Source organism: Megalops cyprinoides, chromosome 3 (assembly GCF_013368585.1).
Source record: "Megalops cyprinoides isolate fMegCyp1 chromosome 3, fMegCyp1.pri, whole genome shotgun sequence".
NCBI classification, from domain to species: Eukaryota; Metazoa; Chordata; class Actinopteri; order Elopiformes; family Megalopidae; genus Megalops; species Megalops cyprinoides.
Window position 1 is genome coordinate 44,151,524 of NC_050585.1, and position 22,454 is coordinate 44,173,977.

At 41.9% G+C, this 22,454-nt stretch overlaps 1 protein-coding gene across 8 annotated transcripts; it reads right to left on the reverse strand.

Annotated features, from left to right (window-relative positions):
• Window positions 1–1,656: 1,656 nt before the first annotated feature.
• Window positions 1,657–21,379, reverse strand: gabra1 (gamma-aminobutyric acid type A receptor subunit alpha1). Of its 8 annotated transcripts, none has more exons than XM_036523029.1 (10): window positions 19,581–19,607; window positions 18,333–18,433; window positions 15,032–15,144; window positions 13,838–13,905; window positions 12,182–12,402; window positions 11,418–11,500; window positions 10,437–10,580; window positions 9,328–9,480; window positions 3,412–3,614; window positions 1,657–2,603 (listed from the first exon to the last, which is right to left on the reverse strand). In XM_036523029.1, the coding sequence occupies exons 1-10, from the start codon at window positions 19,590–19,592 to the stop codon at window positions 2,283–2,285; spliced, it is 1,419 nt and encodes a 472-aa protein (XP_036378922.1). In that variant the 5' UTR covers window positions 19,593–19,607; the 3' UTR covers window positions 1,657–2,282. The 8 variants fall into 8 exon arrangements, with proteins under 8 accessions (XP_036378922.1, XP_036378920.1, XP_036378927.1 ...); XM_036523027.1 differs by lacking the exon at window positions 19,581–19,607 and adding an exon at window positions 19,208–19,240; XM_036523034.1 differs by lacking the exon at window positions 19,581–19,607 and adding an exon at window positions 21,310–21,379 and having other exon boundaries at window positions 1,658–2,603.
• Between the last annotated feature and the right edge of the window lie 1,075 nt (window positions 21,380–22,454).

Below are 22,454 nucleotides of genomic sequence, written 5' to 3' on the forward strand. Positions count from 1 at the left end.
TATTAAATATTTATATATGTATATATATACTTTAGGCATGATAATAAACATCCATACAATAGATTTGAATCAAAATATCTATACATTTATACATCACAACTCAAGGGTCTTCATCCCTTGAGTTTCAAATGGACTCTGTAACTGTGCGCTTGCATAAGACATACGGTGGCAGGCCTAGGCCCACCCCCTCCAAACAAGACCCACCCCCCTCCCACTGTCCCAGGAGGGCTGAAACACCTCCCTCTACCCCATGTGTAGGGACCCAGAAACTGCCAAAGCAGTCCAGTACTGCTCTATGTCCAATGTAGAACTTGTTTCAGTACACCAAAACCCACGACAGACAGACAGACCGGTTCTCTCAATTTGGATTGTGTTTTTCCTAAAGTAACATCAGCTTTTGATGGATTTAAGACCAGGGCGGAGAACTAAACATCACCTTCAATGGTTGACTGAAAGTCAAGAATCCTTGGTTTTCAACGTTTTACACGCCACATTTCCTAATGTTCCTCTAATGTCACCAAAAAGCTACCAATGATAATTTAAACTTTTTTCATGTTTGAGATTTCGATAAAGCCCTTACTAATTACATATTGCTACATTAACAGAATTTAAAAAGGATATGCAAAACTGAAATCTGCTGAGTGTAAGGTAAGTTACTTTTCAAATTGGGTTTCTGAGTGAAAATTGAAAAAGAAAGACGATTTTCACGTGTCTGCCATGGTTTGGTTTCTGTTGGTGCTTTCCGAGAAGGGACTGAGTTCATGCTACAAAAATAAAGGTATTAACTATCATTATAATACTAGAAGACATCATATTGTCCAGGATACAGCACTAACCTATAAGGCTGGCGCTTTTCTCCCTCATTGACAAGCAGCAATAAATGTACTAGAAAAGGAAAAAAAAACCTGTCTTTATCTTCCAAGGGCTTGTGAGATAGGAGGCAGTGTAGCTGGTACTTTCTGAGCATTGTCTGAAAGGTCAACACAAGAGAAGAACTTGCAAAAGGACAGAGAAGAAGTTGGATAAAAGTCTCACAATGGAGGGAACAGCCTCTCGTAGTTCAACTCTGAAAACGATAAAGGCACTGCTCCTTTCTCTCAACACGTTTTCCCCTACGCAACTCTCGCTGTTGGCAGCACTCCATCTAACAACGTACCGGGAGTCCTTCGGGGCCTAAAAACATTTACAAGTGTCTACTCCATAGAAACCAGAAACCAAAAAAATAAAGAATAAGCATGATTTAATTCTAAATATAAAATGCATTCCGACATTTAAATGTTACAGTTACATTCTTACTCATCACTAATCCATTCTTAAAACATCTCCTAGTGTGCACATACACACAGATACATACGTTTGAATTTATTTTTATATATATATCTGTAATCATCACTGGCATCGACTCAAACCAGTATTTAATGGAACACTAACTTAGTTAAGAAACAGTCGGTTACGAGTGAACCAATAAATACTCTCTTTACACCAATTATGTTCAATATTTCATACACAGAGCTTCAAAAACGTTCTCTCCCATGTGTATAATATTTATATCTTATAGTTACATTTTGCAAAGCTTAAACTTAATATTGACATCTCTAACACTTGATTTTATTTACAATAGAACTAAATAAATAGTATGCTTAATGTTGCATGTAATAATCAAAGGATTTTTTTCTTTTTTAAATCCATGAATGGAATTAAATAGTTTCCGCTGAGACATGTTTTTATTGCTATTGCTGAAACCCTATCTGGATCGTTAAAAAAATCATAAAATAAAAATATCCACTACAAGGTATGGAAGAATATCTGATTTTGATAGTAGCATTTTGTGACTGAGAAAAATATGCCATTTGTCATGTCACAAAAATAATAATAAATCAGCCCATGCAAATATAACTTTTTCACATTACTGTTTTGAAGTATTGATGACATAATGCAAAATAGAAGTTTAAAAAAAACACAAAAAAGAGATCCTTAACAATTGTTAGGCTATGTGCATTTGTAGAATAGCATTCTCTGGCGTATATATTATTGTAGCGTGTTTTTTTATATATAGTAGCATGATCCCCCTGACATTTCCCATTCTTTTTTACCACATTGCTCAGATCCTAGGATATATTTTTTTAATCTTGAAGGTATAATATTTTCTGAGTGACACAGAAGCGATGTAGCAATTGGGAACCGGACCACTTCAGACACCTTTTTTTCTGAAACGAAACATTCAAAAAAAAAAAAGACAAAACAAAACAAACAAAAAAAAACAAAAAAAGAGAAGATTAAGATTAGTGGGGTGTAGTCATGCCCCCTAGTTTAGGCTTTTTGTTCAGGTATGTAGCCCAGTAGACCAGGTTGAAGGTTCCAAACAGGAGAGGGAAGGCTATTCTGGCGATCCGGTCGATTTTGCTCACGCTGTTGAAGGTCTTCTTGGCCTCTGGTGGCTTGGGTTTGGGCTCCTCTTTTGGCTCGGTGGGTGGAGGCGGCGCACTTTTGGCGATGGTTGCCAAACCAGGGTCTCTGGCAATGTTCGGGGCGAAGGCTGTCGCAGTGGCTGCGGTGTATGTATTGTTCTTTTTCAGGAGGGATTCCTTCTTTTTCTTCTGCTGCTGGGATTAGAAACACTTCTGTGAGAGTGGCTACTGGGTGCGTAGTCGTACGTGGGTCAGCAGGAAATTTGCAAGGGAAAAGCACACCTCTCAACTAACTAGCAACATGAGGAAGCTTCCATTGCATCCTGCAGACAGTTAACATTTCACAAACAGTTTCAACTGCATGACAGATGTTTAAAAATTTCTTACAAAAGGGAAATTACAGTGAGAACAATCACAGTATGAAACACTGTTTTAGCATCTCTTTGCATGTTGTCAATCAGCAGCTCTAAGTCATCTGGTACAAATAATTCTGCAGAACACGACAGGATATACAGGGACTCAACCCTACAGTAATCACCACTCATTAGTGTTCCTGTCATGTCCCATAATCCTTTCTGGTACTGAGATGGATGGCTGGCATGCGAACAGCCTACTATACAAACCTAAAAACAACCACGTTAATGCCCCTTAAGGGGTTTCCTCAGTGAACGTAACATAATTTTGGTAAATACTTTGATACATTTATGCAATGTGATGAATAGGTGCAGCCACTATAATCAGATAATCAATACCATCAATGAGGGATAAGTGAATTAGCATTTCCTAAGATGAAAAGACGGACAACAACGTGGATGGCCTCTTTAAGTGGCATGACATCACTGAGGCATCACTTTCTGTGACTTCAGGCATGTAGGCATGCAAATTCCTCAGCCGCATCAGTACACCCAATTAGAGAAACCCCACACGTTCTTTTTAAACTAATGTCACATTCATTGTCACACATTTGATATGGATGTGGTAATAGCAGGAAAAAAACCGACACCTTTTCTGGCACCACACTTTTTCCGTCCCAGGCGTAGCCCCTCTTGGTGAAGTAGTTGACTGTGGCAAACTCAATGAGGGCGGAGAAGACAAAGGCATAGCACACTGCGATGAACCAGTCCATGGCTGTGGCATAGGCCACCTTTGGGAGAGAGTTCCTAGCACTGATACTGAGAGTGGTCATGGTCAGCACAGTGGTCACTCCTGCAGAGACAAAACAAGGAGGATGTAAGACTGTGCAAGAGAAGTAATAATAATAATGGTAATAGAGATAATAGTTATAACGGTAATAGTAATAATAATAAGAAGAAGACGCAGAAGAAAAAGAAGAGGAAAAATCCTTATCATCACCTGCATAACAATATCATAATGGTTATAATAATTATGGTTATTAATTATTATTGATTTGCATAGCTTGCAGTTCACATGTTGCCCGTCTATAAAGCCAACTATTTACTGCTGCAATTCAATTTAAGTGCCTTACGGTGCCATGCAAAAGCAATAGTAAGATTTAAACTTAAAAAATGCTGATTTCGAGTCCAGTTCCTCTACTGCTAGGCGACCCTACCCTCCGTAAATGTAAATGTAAAGCATTGGCTTGGCCCCTTGGTAGGTCACCTCCAGTGCGCAAATGCCTAGCTCGAACCGCACCGTGCCTCGCCTGCGAGATCACTCTCCAAGCGCTGACGTGATGTGGCATGCTGCTCGTGACACATGTAAAATCATGAAACCTGAATCCGTTCCAGCGCGTTTGGTCACGGACTAAAATTGCTTAAATGAATGAAGCATAAGCTACCATTATGTTGGCAGCTTTAGCATTAAATTTTGATTAGCCAGCACAAGGCTTGCCAATTTCCTGAATGCCTCCCTCTTCCTGCACTGCATGAGCAATGTGATGGCCATCCCGTATAGGTGTGCATTTTCACATATACGCACACGCTCATGTTATCAATTTTTCATACAACTAAAGCCCCTGTGCTACACTGCATTTGATCTTTATGACCTAGTGCAAAGTATTTGCTACATACGTGCCAAAGCGAGATGGCCTGTAGGAATGGGGATTGTGAAACAAAGAGCAAAGCGAGGAACTGAATCATTTAAAACAGCCTGACTTCCATAGTGGATCGTGCTAACGGGCAGGTAGGGGCCCGGCGAAGCCAACCACCTCGACAGACTGGTAAAGCTGGCGGGAAGCGAGCGGCCGTGGGCGAGAGGAGAACCAGTCAGGGACGAGGAAAAGCACATGACATGTTTCTCAGCGTGGGGCTCCTTCCCCTGCAGACAGCTGCACAGATGTTCTCGCTAGAAAAGCGGGCAGTGGCTCCTGCTAACGTCGGGTGGTGAGATGTCCTCAGGGCTGGGCGACTCCCGGAGAGACTATTTCCAGACAGTCAGAGATTTTCATAAATTAGCCCGTATTCTCATTAAAGACACAGTTGACCCCTCGTATTCTACTGAAAACATGCCACGCTCTGTCTCTCTCTCTCAATACGCCACTTTAACTGCCTTATTATCTCCTGCGCTCTCTCATGGGCTGGCGAAAACGTGTTTATTAAAAGTGAAGAGAGAGAGAGAGAAACACACCACAGATCTCGAAGTGCATGAAATCAGTGCACATGGCAGTATGGATTGCGTGTTTGGTCATGCAAGCTTTTGTTTGACCTTGGCCTTGACTGTTATATCTGCTGTGGTATTTTAACAAAGCCGTTGCCCTTGGCAGCTGTGTGATTCTAGAATCTGGAATCTTCTAGCATCATTCAGGCCACAATGGTAATCCCACTGTTAAGGGCCAATTTCAACGGTCATCAAAACCTTGGGTAGCCTCCTCCTTGTCTTAAGGGAAATGAAATCTCTGAAGAAAATCATTCAGGTAAGTTTGAGTGTGAGGCTATGTGGACGTTCTTATCTTTTACCTCTTAATAATGATAATGATTGTAATAATAATAATGATGGATTAAATTTAAAATTAAATTTTGCTCATCTTAAGCAGCTTTTACCCTCTCAAGGTGCCTTCCAGTGAAGGAAGACACTTACCTCAACCACTGCTAATGTGGTTATGTGGCTACCCACCACTTACCAAAGTATGAATATTTTAATGCTGAATATCTACGGCTACCTTGCTCAGGAAATGGCATAATGACTCCAACTGGGAACTGAGCATTCTGCCATCGTGTTTCAAGCCCTGCTTATTATTACATCACCCATGACATGTCTTGGGTTCCACAGGCTGCTGTGAGAAACCATCCCAGCTTCTGTGCCATACTGGGATGAGCTCAGTGTCTGTGATTTTCACCGCTGGTGCAATCCACCTACAGCAGACTGCTCTGAATGCTTCCCTTGGGGATAAGCAAGGTTATTTCCATACAGATTGATGACGTAGATGCTCTGCTGGGATGTACTCCTGATTCAGACAGAAAATGCTGAACCTTCTCAGAAACAGTGTCTGTTCCTATCTGGGGCTTCAAGGTGGTAGGCAATTTCTCTGGACTGATGTGGGTATGACCCACTCCCCCACATAGTGCAAGAGTTTCCAGGACATCCCTCTTCTTAGTCCTAGCCCCGAAAAGGACCCAGCAAAGACATTGAAAACTGTGCCTCCACGAGATCCGCAGACGAGTTTATCACGGTACGGAGGTACACAGATGCGCCGATTTTGTAAGCGGGCCAGATGGAAGCCTTAGCCTGCAGAAACAGCGGGGCAGCCACAGACCTATTTGCATTCAGAGGGGAGGAGGTGAGAATAACAAAAAGTCCCTCATACAATGTGGGGGGGGGGGGGGGTGGTCTGTGCCAGCTGCTTCCACCGACCCTGTTTTCTCAGGTAGGTCTGAAAAGGATCCACCATCTTACACATAAGACACAAAGCCACGTTGCCATGGAAACTACTTCACAGCCGTAACTTCATTTTATGGGTACTATACCCAATGCTGGCGCAAAGGAGTTGCGCCGGTGTGTCGAGACTCAGCCCCCTGAGGGTTTGGGGCTGAAACGTGCTGAAAGACACATTTCTTTTACTGTTCTTGCACATTCTTGCTGTTATGAGGATTGGGTTCAAAAGCCTCAGATCCTAACACTTGTTTTATCCCACTGTAATCAGCTGAAGGCAGCCATTTACCAGAACGCAGGTTTCCATGATTGTTTGACAGCTTTGACGTGGACTGATGGACCACGATGGGTTAATGAACACCATCGCTCACCTTAAAAGTTTTTTTTTTGTTTTGTTTTTAAATGGATTAATCATGCTGTAACTCAATTGCTGTAGCTCTTCCACTTCATTTAGCTCTGTGTGTGGAAACTATGACACTTGATTTAGACGATGTATGCCTTTTAACAAGGTTTACAGAGACAAACTCTGCAGGGGCCAAGGAGAATTAACACAGATTAAGAGCAATGGCAAGAGGCAACAAGCAACGAAAATGCAATTAGGAAGCTCAGGTGATGAATGTTTGAGATGTGAGAGGGATAACGCACAGAGCTCCTTCTTTTCTGGGCTATAAGTTCAGAACCCAAAATCAGACCAAAGCAAGCCTACAGCAAAGAAACTAATCACTTTTTTTCAACCTAGCTGATCCCCAGCTCCCAAAACTAGCCACTAGCCACTAGCCCATTTCTCCCTCAAAAATGTAACCTGCATGCACGTCTTGTTATGTTAGATCAGCCTCTAGACATCCCCACCCCCACTCCCACCCCCCACCTCAACTGCCTTCCCAAACCCAACTGTCCCACGGTGTCTGCGCCGAGTCACGGCAAAACCGCTGCACGCACGACACAAACCAGTGTTCATCTTCATCACATGCAATGAGGCAGCTCTCTAATCGAATAAAATGCGACCATTTGTTTGAGCAAACATGTCAGACCGTGGTGCTGGTGCAGAGTGCGAAGCCTCCGCCGCTGACAGATCTTCCACGCGTCACCGGCAGATCCAGTGGATCCACCACTTCCAGCCGTCAGCTGGGGCTCTGCGCCTTAATCAGCAGATCCACCAAAACCGGCGGCTTAATGCGGCCGGTAAATATGCCCACGGATCGCTTTCAAGAGCAAGGGGGCAGGGACGTTAACCTGATGGCGGTGACGGGCAGGGAGAGAGTGGGACGATGCATTTTCCCACGAAAACGAAGAATAATGGAACATATTAATTCAATTTGCCTTTGATATTAGGTGACACCGTCGTCTGAGGCTTTTCATTTCTGTGATAAATAAACTGAACGAAAATTGTTTTGTGCTGCAGTGATCAGGCTCTGAATGTATCAGCGTTCTTTAATCGGCACAATGATGAATAGATGTCCGTACCCACTGCTGGGTTTTTAAATTGCCTATTTATCTAAAAGGCAGACTTCACATTTGGTGTGTACTCTGTTTGTTCACGCTGATTCAAATGCGAACAGAGCGTCAGATTTAAACCAGGATGCAACACATTATTTTGCAATAAGGACTCTTATGAGCCACATTTTGCTCCTCTAAGCTTCGTGGAGACACAGGGTTGTTAATTTCATAAAGAAAAAACAAAAATTGATGGCATATATTTTCCCCAGCAGATGGCAATGTATTTTTAACTGCGGCATTTGAGGCTGCTTTAAAAGCTATTGGATTGATACCTGTGAGACCAAATGAAGTCTGCAAGCAGCAGTTTTCTCATTTGCCTGTGGGCACTGTTAGAGAGGTATAGCTGGAGCCTGTTAATGAAACTCTGTGCGAAAATGTAAAAACTGAGCATATTCCTCTCAGTCAAAACAACTTATCGGATTAGCAAGATGTGTTTCTGTTTACACCCTGGTCTGGTCACTAATCAATACGTCTTCAAACAGTAATGAGTTGTGCTTTGCATACAGCCATAATCCCTTGTTAATCAAAAACATGTTATCTATCACACCAAAAATTGTGTTCTAGAAGATGCCGGTATCAGCTGGCACTGTGGTTATTCATAGAGAGAGGAGATATTGAAGCTGACAATGACCGTGACATCACATGAAAAAGTATTCTGCATGAGCATGAGAAGAAGCTGCATGAGCAAAAATACAATCTCACAATGAGAAGGGTTTGGTCTTTCAGTATGGATTACAAAGTATTAGAGGACCCCCCCCCCCCCCCCCCCCACTTGCGGACAACACAGGGGGTGAAAAAAAAACGCTGCACCAACACCACAAGTCTACCTATCAGAGAATTGTGGAGTACAACTTTAAATTTTCAACCACAAGAACATTTGCCATCCTAAACGCACCAATGAGCAGTGAGAGTAAGGTCGAGCAAGGACAATCCGGCGACCGCTCCATCTACTGAGCCCGCAGTGAAGAGGCGAAACCGTCCCTTTCAACAAGTTCTCTTACATAAGTCACCGAATCCCCCTGCTCCTGCTTCCACGGGACAGCACTGCAGTTCTGCCTGCTCAGGGATTTAAGGAGCCCTCGACTCGGCTCCTCTGAAAATAAAGCATTTGTGCATCTCGGAGCATAAAGGAGAGTACTGAGACTATGAGAAGAGGCGGGGCCAAGCCCACTGCTCAGAGATTTAAGATGCACACATGCAAATAGCTCAGCTAGGCCTCTCACACATGTCAACAGTGGTTGTTTAAACACTTAAATGAAGTACATTTGTAGATGAAAACTCTGGAGACAAGCATGCAATTTTTCTGCAGTAACCTATATTATGAAAAATGCAAAGCAACCAGCTCATCAATGCTTTCATGCACCTGACAATGAACTGATTTTACTGTTTTTAAAACTTTCTGTGTTGTTTGGATGTTGCCTCATTCTAGAACCCTATCAGTAACAGTTGAATTTTTACAAGCCCAACAGGGATGATTAAGTCACCAGTGTATGCATACATCTTGTGCCTCTGAGTTACCTCCTCTACCCTTGTTATTGATTTTCACTAATAAATAAATGGAACATAGATTAACGCACAGATGAATCACACTCACCAAATACAGTCCTTGCGGGGACAGACTCTCTGTTGAGCCAAAAGGACACCTGGGACAGAATCACCGTCATGATGCACGGCAAGTAGGTCTGAATGACGAAGTAACCGATCTTCCTCTTTAAGTGGAAGTGTGTTGTCATGACAACATACTCTCCTGTGAGAAAGGGAAAATACATGCAACATGTAAGATGATGCAACAGTGAGCATTCTCCTTTGAGCCCAAAATGTTCTGGTGCATGAACAGCAGGTTGACCACTCTGGGTGTGAAAGAGAGGACAGGGGCAGGTGAATCTCAATGCTAGTCTTTAATCCCACTCCGGGCGCACCATTCTATGGCATTGAGAGTGTCAGGTTCTCTAAAAAGTCCGATGTTGTGACCTATTGATCCCTGCAGCGTGATAATGTCCTTCACATCTGCCTCTAGCTGTGTATGCTCCAACAATTATATCCTTGAAGATGGTACATCTGTCTCTGAGTGGTTTTCAGTGCATTAGTCAATACCATGGTATTTCTTATGTAAGATGTTTGCTGGAAGACCTATCAATACTGTTACACACATAATTGCTGTCTATTTAATTGACTCACCATTTAAGGTTATGAACTACCACTCTGCATACCCTATGACAGTAATGGGTATTAATATTGTTATTAATTACTCCATGAAACATTAGATATGTATTTTCTGCGGTGACATATGCAGAATAAATCAATAAGTGGTTAAGCAATGGCCATGCAAAATTAGTTGAGCCTACTCTAATCAATCATTCTCGGTGGAATTAACACACTCTCACTCGAGACCAACCGGTAGTGACACTTTAAACAATGGCTCGTAAACAAAGCCGTGAAAAGGCTGTCTGCAGTCCCATTAACTTGTCGCTTTATGTAAATTTCCATTTAAAAGGGTCACTGTTTTTTTTTTTTTTTTTACGTAGTCTTTGGTTGTGTTAGTATTAATGGAGGGGGAGGTGAAACACGCACCAGGGATATTAAATAACTGGGCCATTTCTTTCTCTATAATCCTACAAACAGACTGCCATGGAACGCATGAAGCTGAATGTGTCACAATTGTGGTTTGAAAAGTGACAGTTGAAGGAGAAAAAATAAACTGACCTGTGCTGGACTGGACCACACCAGAGTCAACAGACTGTCCCATTAAGTCATACTGGTTGAGTCGGGATCCATCTTCTGCAACGACCACCGACTGGGCGGCCCCCCTTGTCCACACGTACACAACCTCCGCACGCGTGTAGGCATCTGGTCAGCAGTGAAAGAAAGCACACCGAAAGAGGCCTTTAATGCTCACATAGGCTGTGCTATCCTGCTGTAGTCACACCAATTTATTTCCAGTGAAAACACACTCATTGAGTGTTTAGCAGAGTGGCATAGTGGCATAGTGGACTTTTAACGAGTGAGTTGCAGGTTTCATTCCTAGACGGGGTGTTTCTGTTGTACTGTTGATTAAGTTACCTAAGGTAAATTGCTACTGTCATATAAAGTAAACGTAACGGAAACCAACTTGGATTAGGGCGTCTGCAGATTAAATGGCTAATGTTGTCGGAAGCTGAGGTGGAGGTGGCCACCAACATCTAAGCTGGAGAGGACAAAAGTGCAAAGGTCAAGGCGAAAGAAAAGGAGCCGCCTGCCCTGATAAAGGGCAAGTTTGTTTCCTGGGATTGAACATGTCAAGGCTGCAGAATAAGTTTTTCACTGCAGACAATTTCTGCTGCAGAGAAGTCATGCTGATGAAATATTTAAAGAGCAAGTGAAGTTTAAAGGTAAAGGTTACTTTTTTATTCATGGTGTGTTTTTCCCAAACAGTGGCTTCAGTGGCTCGGATCCTTATGAAGACGGTTTAGGGTCAACGGATCGAGCAGCACGTAGCAGCTGCCACGCCACAGTGTACAGTAGCAATGACAAGCCCGGGCTTGTCTGACACACAGACGTTTCTGCGCCACACAGTAAGACGACCTGTGAAGATCCGCTCCCAGGCTGCAGTTGCTGGGGCTGTTACACCCTGTCGTTACTTCAAGGAGTTTTTTTTTTTTGTTTTTTTTGCACATGGATCTGGTGGAAAGAAGCAGAGGCACTCACAGCTGCCAAACTTCAATGGGCAGGCGTGTGCATCCATCGGGAAATCCTCAAGGTGCATGGGACATTCTGCCCTAACTGTCAGTCTGAAGAGAGAGAGAGAGAGGGATGGAGGCACAGACAGTGAGAGAGAATGGCTGGGAGAGGGGTTTTATGTTTATATTATTTATATCAAACCTAGACTGCTTTTGTCCCTAGACTACAGCTGTCTACTGTACGTTACCCCTGTTGGAAAATGGCACATCTCTAAGCCCAGTGCAAACTCCGTGGGATCTCCAGCTTTTCCTGACAGCCAAATGAAAGATGTTGCGCCGATATAACCAGGACACGTCTCCCATTTGTCATCCACCTGACATAAATATGTACTCACGCTGGGCACTAATCTCCTCATAAACATGTAAAAAGATGGTTTATGGGGATCCCCCGTGACACACGCATTAGCGCGCTTTACAGGGCAGCAAAAGTTGATACCTGCTGCTTTTATTTATGGGGACTCTGCTCGAATTCAGACTGATACTGCAGCTTCCCTGCACCTCGTCCCGCTCGTCCGCGGGCACGCTGTGCACCTCTCCTCACACTGTCTCTGCACCACAGTCTCCTATCCTACAAATCAATGGGAGACCACGGATTTTAATTCCTAATGCTGGAAACAAAAAGGACCCTCCCAAAAAGACCAAATCCACTGGCAACCCCCAAATAATAACAGAAGCAACCTGGTAACATGTCCACGTTCCCCTCCCAATACCCATACACACCACTTGTCTTACCTCATTGTGTATAGTAATGTCCCTTCCTCTGTAATGCGTAGCAATTTATTGGGCATGGTCATGTTGTGGGCCACAGACTTTTTCCCATTGTGGAAAAACGTGTCAGGAGTCCAGATCTTACTGGCCATCAGATTATTTAAACGCAGCACAGCCATCGGACCTTTGAATTTTAGTCTTTCGTCTTTCCAGCTTTGTCGGAAAAAGACATCAATGGTGTATTCCTGCAGGGGAAAGCATGCGGGAAGTTGTCAACATTTAGGGCCTGGCTCATGTCATTCTCGCCAGCTCACAAAATAAGACTGCATTCAACTTCCACTGCCAAGAAAGGAATATCCACATGCTCCTTTTCTTTGCATTTCACTTTGGCTCGCCTAGTCTTCAACGACCTACAATTTCATACAGGCGATGTTTCAATTTCAATTGCAGGGCTTTCGTAAGACTTACGATACCCTACCATGGCAATGTCACTTTGCAACTCCGCTTACCTGACTGGAGTTTATTTTTCTTCCAAAAAGCATGTCTCATAGTGCCCAGGGTTAAATTAGGCACAGAAACCAGCGTGATGCCGCATTTCACACAAACAAATTCTGACTGCAATCGCTATGAGCGACTTTTTAATTCATTCATGTTGCCTGACAGATCCAAATAAATTACAATATGTTTTTTTTTCTATGTGAGTTAATTAGGCCAGCCGGTAACAAAGCTAAAAGGTAATGCATGCAAACTAAAAGAGAAAAAAATGTGTTATTCCTTTTGGCAACCAATCTACAACTTAATACTGCTGCAAAAAGTGCAGGCCCATATGCCATGGAAAGCAATTACCTCAACTCATGTCAAACACACATGGCTGAACTGAAACATTGCTATATGGAAGCTTTATGAAGACTATGTTGCAACAAAAGAAGTTAACAATGTTGTTCAGACATCACAGAACATCTAGAGCGTGTGTCAACATACTAAAACAATTTTCTTCCTTTTCTTCCTCAGTCTCTGATTAAATGACAGTATGTCCTAAGACAGTGGCATCATTAGTACATCCATGTGACTGTTATTACAGCTTACTGTTATTACAGTTTAACATAAGAGAAATGATTATGCTTTTTAAAGCACTGTGTCTCCTTTAAATATCCCAACGCTGATATCAAGGTATTTAGGAGAGGAGTGCAACAAGTAAAAAGGATGCACATTTTCTCTAGAGCAAAAACGATATCCAGCTTTGACTGAAATGAAATCAAATCTGTCCAATGGCATTACTTCAGTGCCTGTCAGACACTAAACTTGACAAGATGCAATGGCCATATAACTCTGCACTGAACCCACATATGTTCCATAGTAGTAGGCGCAAGCCAAAAACATGCCTAACAAGAGCTCATGGACAGCCATAAAAATAACACACAGTGTTCCCTGGGTTTTCTTTTGCCATTAACACTGGAGTATATCTGGCCTGGGTTTAATAAGAATGAATAGTAATTTCAGTAATCTCTTTAACATCTTTTATTTCCCTGGCGGTTCAAATCAATCACTGTCCCCTTTCAAGTAAATGTACCTGAGGAATTCATGGAAATGATACTTTTGCAGCCACATGGTAAAAAAGGATAGGAAAGGCAGACAAGGGAGGGGGTGATGACATTTAAGAGAAGGGGAAGGCGGGCATACCATGTCATGGTCCGAGACAGGTCCAATACTCGTCACGAAAATGTCAGTCTTGACTTCAGTTACACGCTCTGTTGAAGCAAGAAATTAGGAGAGTGAGTGTCGATCAGTATTCTTCATTAGCTCTAACTACCTCTTACTCTAGAGGTGTATTTCTGCACATTGATCTAATCATTCCCAAATTGTCATGAAGCCCCACACTGAACTGTCTCCTCCAATTCCTGTTTTTTTTTTTTTTTTTTGGAGGGGGGTGGGGGGTGGGTGGTAATTCCTATTTCAAGAGCCATTGGTTTGGGATCAAATTTGTAATAGACCACGATACAGTTTATAATGAAAACTCACTCTGTATGGGGGGAAAAATAATAAGCATTCTCAGCATGCATACAGATTTACACAGGTGTCAAGTACTTTTCTGTGTGGTAGTTAATGATTTCACCAAAACATAATGGTTTGGCAATATACTGAAACTGAAATTTAATTTTCACCTGGAATGATACATAAATGCAAATGCATAATGTCATAATATAAGCAGGTACGGGTCTTTCAAGCCTAAACTTGCCTTTGATCTCGGGAACCTGGGGAAAGTGCAAACCATGCATTTATAAACTGTATTGCACACATCTTTTAGAATGTGTTTAATGAAGTTCCTTCCCTTTAAACTGTCCTTGTTATGATAAAGAGGGAGCATAATTTGCATATAATCACTAGTGTGGGAGTGCAGCTATCTCTGTGAAATTCCTCTGCCCTTCAACCATGTGTTCCTCACGGTCAGTGAATTCAACACAACACATGCAGGCCTGGTGTTCACATACCACCCCCCCCCCCCCCTCCCCCCAGCCCACCCTCACATGCTGTGAAGTTGAATCAAGGAGTGATCAATGCTCAAGGTCTGACTTGTGTCTGAAGCCACAGCTGTCCATTTATAGGGTAAAACTCCTGACTGTGCTGGTGGAAGAATCAACACAAACACACACACACACACACACACACGCATGCACACACGCACACACGCACACAAACACACACACACAGAGACTGCACACCTTAGCACCTCTAACCAGACAAACGATGCTCTCCATAGCCACCAGTGACATTCATGTTCTCATTGTCCAGAGAGAACACACCTTTCCAGCCAACTGAACTGATAAGGAACACGCAAACCATCTGACTGTAGGAATTAGAGAGCTGTGGCCGTACCTCCAAGGCCAGGTCGGAGGCGATTGTCATATCCATCCAGCAAGCTGTCCAGAATTCTCGTGAATACTGTGGTGTTGTCCTTCTGTTCATCAGTTATGCCGTTTTGATTGGAGCTGACAATGGGACAGAAGTTGGAAAAGATGGAACTGTTTAATAAAAGTGCATGCTTAAACCAAACCCTGTGGTGCAATTACAATCACACATTCTTTCAAGAGATTAATTTTATAGTAATCAACTGGGAATACGTTATGGGAAGAGAAGAAAAAACATGTTATGTGGGTTTATTTCAGCGAAGAACAATATTTATGAATGCTATAATGCATTATTGATGCTTTAATGGTCTGTTCATATCAATGCACCTGATGCATGTGCATATTTTTGCAAGCATGAAATTAAATGCAAAATAGCAGCATCACAGCCAACAAATAGTAGTTTAAATTAGTAATTGACTTCAATCAGTGCGCTTCCCTCACACAAACATTTCAACATAATGAACACTGTGTCAATATATCTTTTATCAACAAATTGGGGTCAGGACTGATTCTGCTCTTGCTAAAAAATCATCAGAAAACCTGATTCAAAACAATGAAAACAATATTTTGCTGCATGGAAATGTTTCTTTTTCCTCATTTTAATCTCAGACCACACTGGTGTGGTTGCATGCTAAATGAACATCCCCTGTTTAAAAAACAAGCTCCATACACAAGCTGCTCCAAGGAGAGAGAGAGGTCATCAAGATTAGTTAACATAGACCTGCGAGGGAGAATGTGAAATAGGCAGAGAGAGGCTGACAGAACACTCTGGTAAGGGAGAAAATGAGACACTGCACAGCTCCAAATGTGAGCTGCTGAATGGCTGTCTAAATTAAGACCTGCTTTCGATGTCATGTCAGGATCCACATGCTAAATGACATCATCTGTGTCATTAATTTCCACATGGCAGGTATAACAAGTAATATTTCAGAGTACTTTCTCATTTAAATGAAATTAGACATGGAAAATAAATACTTTTAAGGGCTATGTGTATCTAAAATAGCAATAATAATCAATGAATAATTAAACGACACCTATCCATAAGCATTAATGCAAAGATAGCTTGATCAATGCTTCAGTCTTTATTTCTTTCATTCACAGTCAGACAACATATTTATGCACTACAGTCCCAAGTAAACCTTTGAAACACAACTAAGTGGCAAAAATATCCCTGACTACTCCTTTGACAACCCTGTCACCGCAATGAGATTTGAATTTAAAGCTGGTCCATTTTCTGCCCAACAGAAAAACCAAAAAACCAAAAAACCAAAAAACCCACCAATCAACAAAAGGTTTGCACAGAGTCAAATTAAATTGTTTTAAGGAAAGTGTCCTATATTAACAATAGCTTTAACACAAGCGTGAAAGCCAAAAAGGCACACACAAACACTCTCAAGGTCTTTGGACTCAGGAGTTACTTCCTGGCAGATGCTAGCGCTAATGCTAACCTCCATGGTAACAAAGCACAGACACACCTTCCATATGCAGAATAATTAAAACTCGTTTGAAAAACAACATATACATTTTGGGGGAGGGGTGGAAAAAAAAGTGGTATTAAGTGCAGATAAGGAGAGAACTGTACACATGTTTATTGGCTGGGGCCACTTCCTTATAAAACATTGTACACCATCCCCATCTACAGGTCATCTGAACATTAACAGGGCTCCTCGCTACACACGGCAGACTGCCTAGGAACTCAACAGATCCTCTCCATTCTGCACTGCATTATCCCCACGTCAGGCCAAATCACTGCTAAATATATCTCTGCCTGTCCATTCCAGCTTTGCACACCGAGTAGCCTGGGTTATATATTTCAGCTTGTACATAACCCTGAAAACCAATATATTTATACACATATACTGCCTTTGGAAATGTTTTGCTGGATGTGGACAGCAGACAGCAGAATGAAAACGAAGACTTCCTTAATGAAATGTTCAGTGTTTTTAAGAAGCCCAGCACATATTCAGTTTGATGCTGACATGAGGAACTCACTTTAGGTCCCTTAAAGAATACAATATTTCCACCTTTTTTAAAAAAAAAATACTTTTAACTGTGGATTAGTTTTGTGCTCTCCCTGGCATTGTCACTACATAGATGCAACTGCATTTACAGCATACAAATTCCAGCCAGGACAGCAAGGGGATGTCATCACTGTAATGTGTTGGAAGCCAAAAAAAAAAAAACCTTAATGAACGAGCATTTTTCTCAGGTTCAGTGAACATGAAACTGACAGCTCAAATTAAATATTTAGGCCAGCAGAAAGCATGACCATACTTCATTCATATTAGAGCCAAACGCTGCATCTTTACAGCATGGCCAACCACATGCTATGGGTGCATTTCATTAATAATCCAGTTCCATGGTGGTTAGTTTTATTCTGAATGCACTGTGCCGTCCAGAACCGCTGCTTTTGTGGCTTTGGAGTCCTCGATTTCACATCTTCCTCACGTCTGTCAGCATCAGTCACACTTGACCCAGAGTAAAAGCTCATCCTCTGTCTGCAACTTACCAAAACATTTACCGCTTTACGAAGACAGGCCTCAGAGGCCTGCTAATGTTGCAACTGGTTTAAGGTACAGCTAAAGACAATTCAGAAAACTGTCAGCAGTACATTACCGTCTCATCTAATGTTGCTGTGGTTGTTGTTATGGATTGGTGTGCAGTTAGAGAACTGGAACATGGGTACAGATACCGCTTTTGGGAATACTTCTTTGATGGTCTTGAGCACGGTACTATGCCTCCTGAAATTCCCGCAATTTACATGGCTTGCAGAATTGTGTCTTTCAGTCTTTAGCATTGTTCTTCAAAACAGTCTACTAAGCAAATGAATATTGTAATACAATAATAAACGGTCGTGGTCAGGCATATCTAAGTCTTGGTACAAAATGTGACCAATTACGTTATAACTGAGTACATTACAGTGTCCTTAAGTGAGATCCTAATTGCTCACCTCTCTAATTATAATATCTAACTGACAAATATGGGAAGTTGGAAGAACATAATAATTACTTTTGCCTTAGCTGGCAGTATAATCATCAGTTTGTTCACCAGCTTGGCAAGAAAAGAATGTTCTTTAAAAACATGATTGTGCCGTTCACTAAATGTATTTCAATTTCGCTTCATCTGGGATTTAGAGAAGATTAATATCACTGTTGCAGATAGTCCAGAATGCACAGTGCTTGTGTTTACTGCACCAGCACAGTATATTTTGCCAGTTTAGAAAAAAATTAAGCCTTTACTATAAAGTAAAAAAAAAAAAGCATCATTACCTTTTTCCACTGAGGACGTTCCCAACAAGCATACAGGCCCATACGCACAGCGTGACTGTTCCGGTCCGTCCCAGCATTGTTTGTGATTGAAGGAAATTCATCTATGGGGGGATAAAAGACAAAATACATTAGAATACAGTTCCTCTCTGCAGATTTACAGATTAAGAGGAAAGCAAACAGATTACCGACAAGATCTTTTCACTTCAGACCAGGCAGACAGACTGATTCGAGACTCACAGTTCGAGACTCACAGTTTACACCGGTAACTTTCACTAGATACCCACCATCCTAGAACTATGAGGTCTAATATACAATAATCTCTTGCCTCGTTATCTGAGTAAGACTTTGGCGATGTGTCTGACTGTCAGCTGTCTACGGTTGTGGGGGGTTCGAGCCCCTTTATTCAAAACAGTGTCACAGTGGCACTTCGGAGAACACACGTTATGACAACACCATGTGCTACTAGCGCAGACACCATCTGAGTCCAAATATGTTATCATTTGGTGTAAATGGTGACACAAACGAGTCTATCAGTCCAGTTGTTTGCTGTTAGTCTACCGTACTGTTGCGGCGTATGGTTTTTTACCCTTTAGCTGTTCGCGATTTCGGATTGCCCATTTGTAACAGTCATCTAACCGTGGTTAACAGAAAAAAGGTAAAGAAACAAAACAGCAAGGTTTGGAAGAACAGCAGAAAGCGAGGAAGAACGCATTCCCATGACTGCAAGCTCCGAAAGGGTAATGCATCCGAGGGTGAATAATACATTCCGTATAAACACACGCCACAGAATAAACACAAGCACATTGTAAAGAATCATGCTACATCATCAACTGCATCTGACAAACAGCTATTTAAAATGTCACGTCGTTTGTTACCATGGCACTTGTACGCATAATCCGTGAATATAGTTGAAAATACAACCAGACAGCCAGCACCAACCACATCTTCTTAAACGCTGTCGTTTTCACCCCCGTCCATCATCGTACCATTTCTCCATACTATTTGCAATGCTAAAAACTAACAGGTTAGCGCATTAAACAAAGGAGGGAATGATAATTTGCTGAAAATGACACTGAATAGAAATCAAGCTCAGTCTTTTTGTTTTCAGAGCATTACAAAAACACTCTTGAGATGCTAAGCAATTAATTTCCCCGAGAAAGACGCTCTAATCAATAGAAAAACCATTATGCCACAGGCGACTGGCAATAAATATGATGAACGTGTTATTGAAACGTGCACCGTACTAACTGCGACTCCCATTCGGCTTTAATTCCTTCAAGACAAACTGGGATATGCTGAAAAAAGAAGCAATGCAAAGGATGTCCCAATATTCTGTTAAAATTCCTCTACTCGACAAGGATTTGATAAAGCAAGGATAATGCAGCTTAAGACCGAATCCCACAATGCCAGACTTTAGAACAAATTTCAAAGATAAACGTCCTTTAAATACATCTGAAGTTGTTATACCAATTTAGCATGCGACTGACATACACGCAGGCTTGCTCCTAAACATGCTCAGTATTTTAATTCGCACGCATTAAGCAATTAAGTAACTGTACGCTGTTATATTAGAATCGCTCTGCAGGCTCCGTAAAAATCAACCTTCCCAAAAATAGCAGACAGTTGAGGAATATCAATATTAAATAAAGGCACCTTCGTTCGGAACTCAAACTTATCATTTCACACTTTCCATGAAACTCCCATTATGATGCTTTTTCTCAGAACCCTTACTCTATGTAGCTACAACAGAACTCAATGCAGTTCCAACAGCTATTGTCGACCCCCCCACACACCCCCCCAACCCCCCTCCCCCCTCCGAATTTTCAACTGGTAAAAGCCAAACAACATGAAAAATACGAAATCACTTACATCGATATGCCAGTGATATTCAACTGTGCCGTATCCTTGAACTTTTACAGATACCTTTTTCTAGACGGATTCGTTGTGAAAAATCCTCATAGATCTCTGATCTGCCGAATTTTAGCTGGAGGCACGAGAAGCGGCTGCTGACGATGCTGAGCCTGCGCAGGTCTCGCGCGCTATTCCTTCGTGTGGGGAGTTAGACTCTTCCCAGTCCCTGCAAATTGGTAATCTAACTACAAAATCTACTCTAAATTCAGAGATTGTAGCCAAATAAAGCTTTTCTTTACCAAGACAATAGTAATATGTCCCTGGGTAAACCGGATGTGAAATAGGCTGTGACTTCATGCCAGGGCGATTTTATTTTAGAATGGAAGGTGGTACCAATCTCTCATCTAAAGACCAATCCGCCCATTTTTTATATGCAGCACAATTTAACTTCCACTGCTGTCGACTTAATCTCTTTTCAGTGGCTGCAAAATCAAATCCTCTTACATTTTCAACCGGATCTCTTGCTTTTTTCTACCCTTTTGCCTGCACTAGACTGATGTTTGATGTTTTGCATTCGAAAAAAACCCACTGTTTTACATTTCTAAAATAAATATATTAAGCAGCGTGGGCTTCTGTTGATACCAAAACGAACATCTTTAATCAAATATTTAATAGTCAAAGCAATATTTATGAATATGCCTCATGCAAATTTCAAGAAACGGCATCTCTTCTCAAGGAGACATTCTTCCCAGTCTTAAGAAATCCATTCTGTATTCCCCACACCGAACGAGCTGATGTGACGAACCTCTCCGAAAATCACCTTAAATTACTTTCTGTACTCTCAAAGATCACGGTTCTCATCTAAAAAAAAACACCAATTGCATCTGTGGCTGTAGCCAAATATCATGTTGCTATTTATTATACCCTGCGAGTGAGCAGATACAGTAGCTGCTACAAGCTACGCTGTGCGATACCTCTGCAAAACCGCTCGATGCAACTGAGGGTAGATTTGGTTGTCATTTACGTTTTTAAAGTTAAACTACAACCCAGGCTATTTAAATATTTTGGGAAAGAGGAGCAAATATTGCTCCGTATCTAACTAACTTCTACAAGGCAGAACACCCACCGATCTCGATAATTGCTTCAAAATGCATTTGCCACAGACGACTGAAATCCACACGTCCTTCAGAGACAAATCATCACCCATCACATGGCAAATAGACTAAAAGGTTTATTTATTTATTAGTCTGCTGCGCTTGCAGTGACTTGTGTCTTGTCCCCCCTGTGTGGCGAGAGGACTATGGATGTCGAATAGTGTTACGCGTTGTAAATACATATATGATGAGGTTGTGACCAACGAATGCATACAGTATGTATATCACCCAGGTCTCTGCGCGTCTCGCTGGCGTTCTAACACTGAAAATAACCCAGAGTCAAACTGTGTAGACCCGAACCTGATGCTGCCTGCGCATCACTATAGCTCTTCGAGACTGAACCAATCATGTGTATACGTATTTGCCATATGTCGAACATAGGCAGTTGTCGGGCAATATATAGAAAGAGCATGTTCTCAAGAAGTGGTGTGTGTGTCTGTGTGTGTGTATGTGTGTGTGTGTGTGTTCATGCTGTGTCTTCTCCTGTTATAAATATAATCTGACTAATATACGCATTTAATGGTCCTATGGAGTTACACGTGGAATCTGTACCAGCTGCGAAGTGAACAGGTGTTGACAGAGAGTGGCTATCCATAGATGCTTCCAAACAAAAGAAGGAGACAAATTGTGGCTCAGCACACCCAATTAAGTCGAACTGGCTTGGCTGTACGTGAATATATATAGATGCTATGCGTGTCTATGCTCATTGTTTTACACATTGAGAGTACAGTGTACAAATAAATCACGTTGGGACAAAAGGTGAACACTTATCGTTGTATAAAAGATAACTGTTTTCATAAGTCAATAGGTTGAAGTCACATTTTTGACCTCCAATATGGCAGTTTTGAGCACTGGCATACTCTTTTTAAAGGTTTTGGTTATGCACTTTTGTGAGGTTTGTTTTTTTATGATTTTGAGATAAACCTTACTGAATACCGGCAGCAGTTAAATCGAGACCTGTAAGGCTGTAACAGTGAGTCACCTCTCCAGATTGTGCTCAACACAATGGTGACAGCAAAGTTCGCCCAGACAGAAGGTAGGAATGTTTCAGAGCTACGGATAGCTCCGTACCAACTGGCGCTGAAAATAGACGACAGTCCTGTGGTTTTTGCTTAAA

What these genes read in the sequence shown, in the direction of transcription:
- gabra1 (XM_036523027.1), bottom strand. An exon ending in AACGTCCTCAGTGGAAAAAG is followed by an intron (nt 15,145 to 18,332) that starts GTAATGATGCTT and finishes TCCCATTGTCAG; the next exon opens with CTCCAATCAAAACGGCATAA. An exon ending in CCTCCGACCTGGCCTTGGAG is followed by an intron (nt 13,906 to 15,031) that starts GTACGGCCACAG and finishes TTGCTTCAACAG; the next exon opens with AGCGTGTAACTGAAGTCAAG.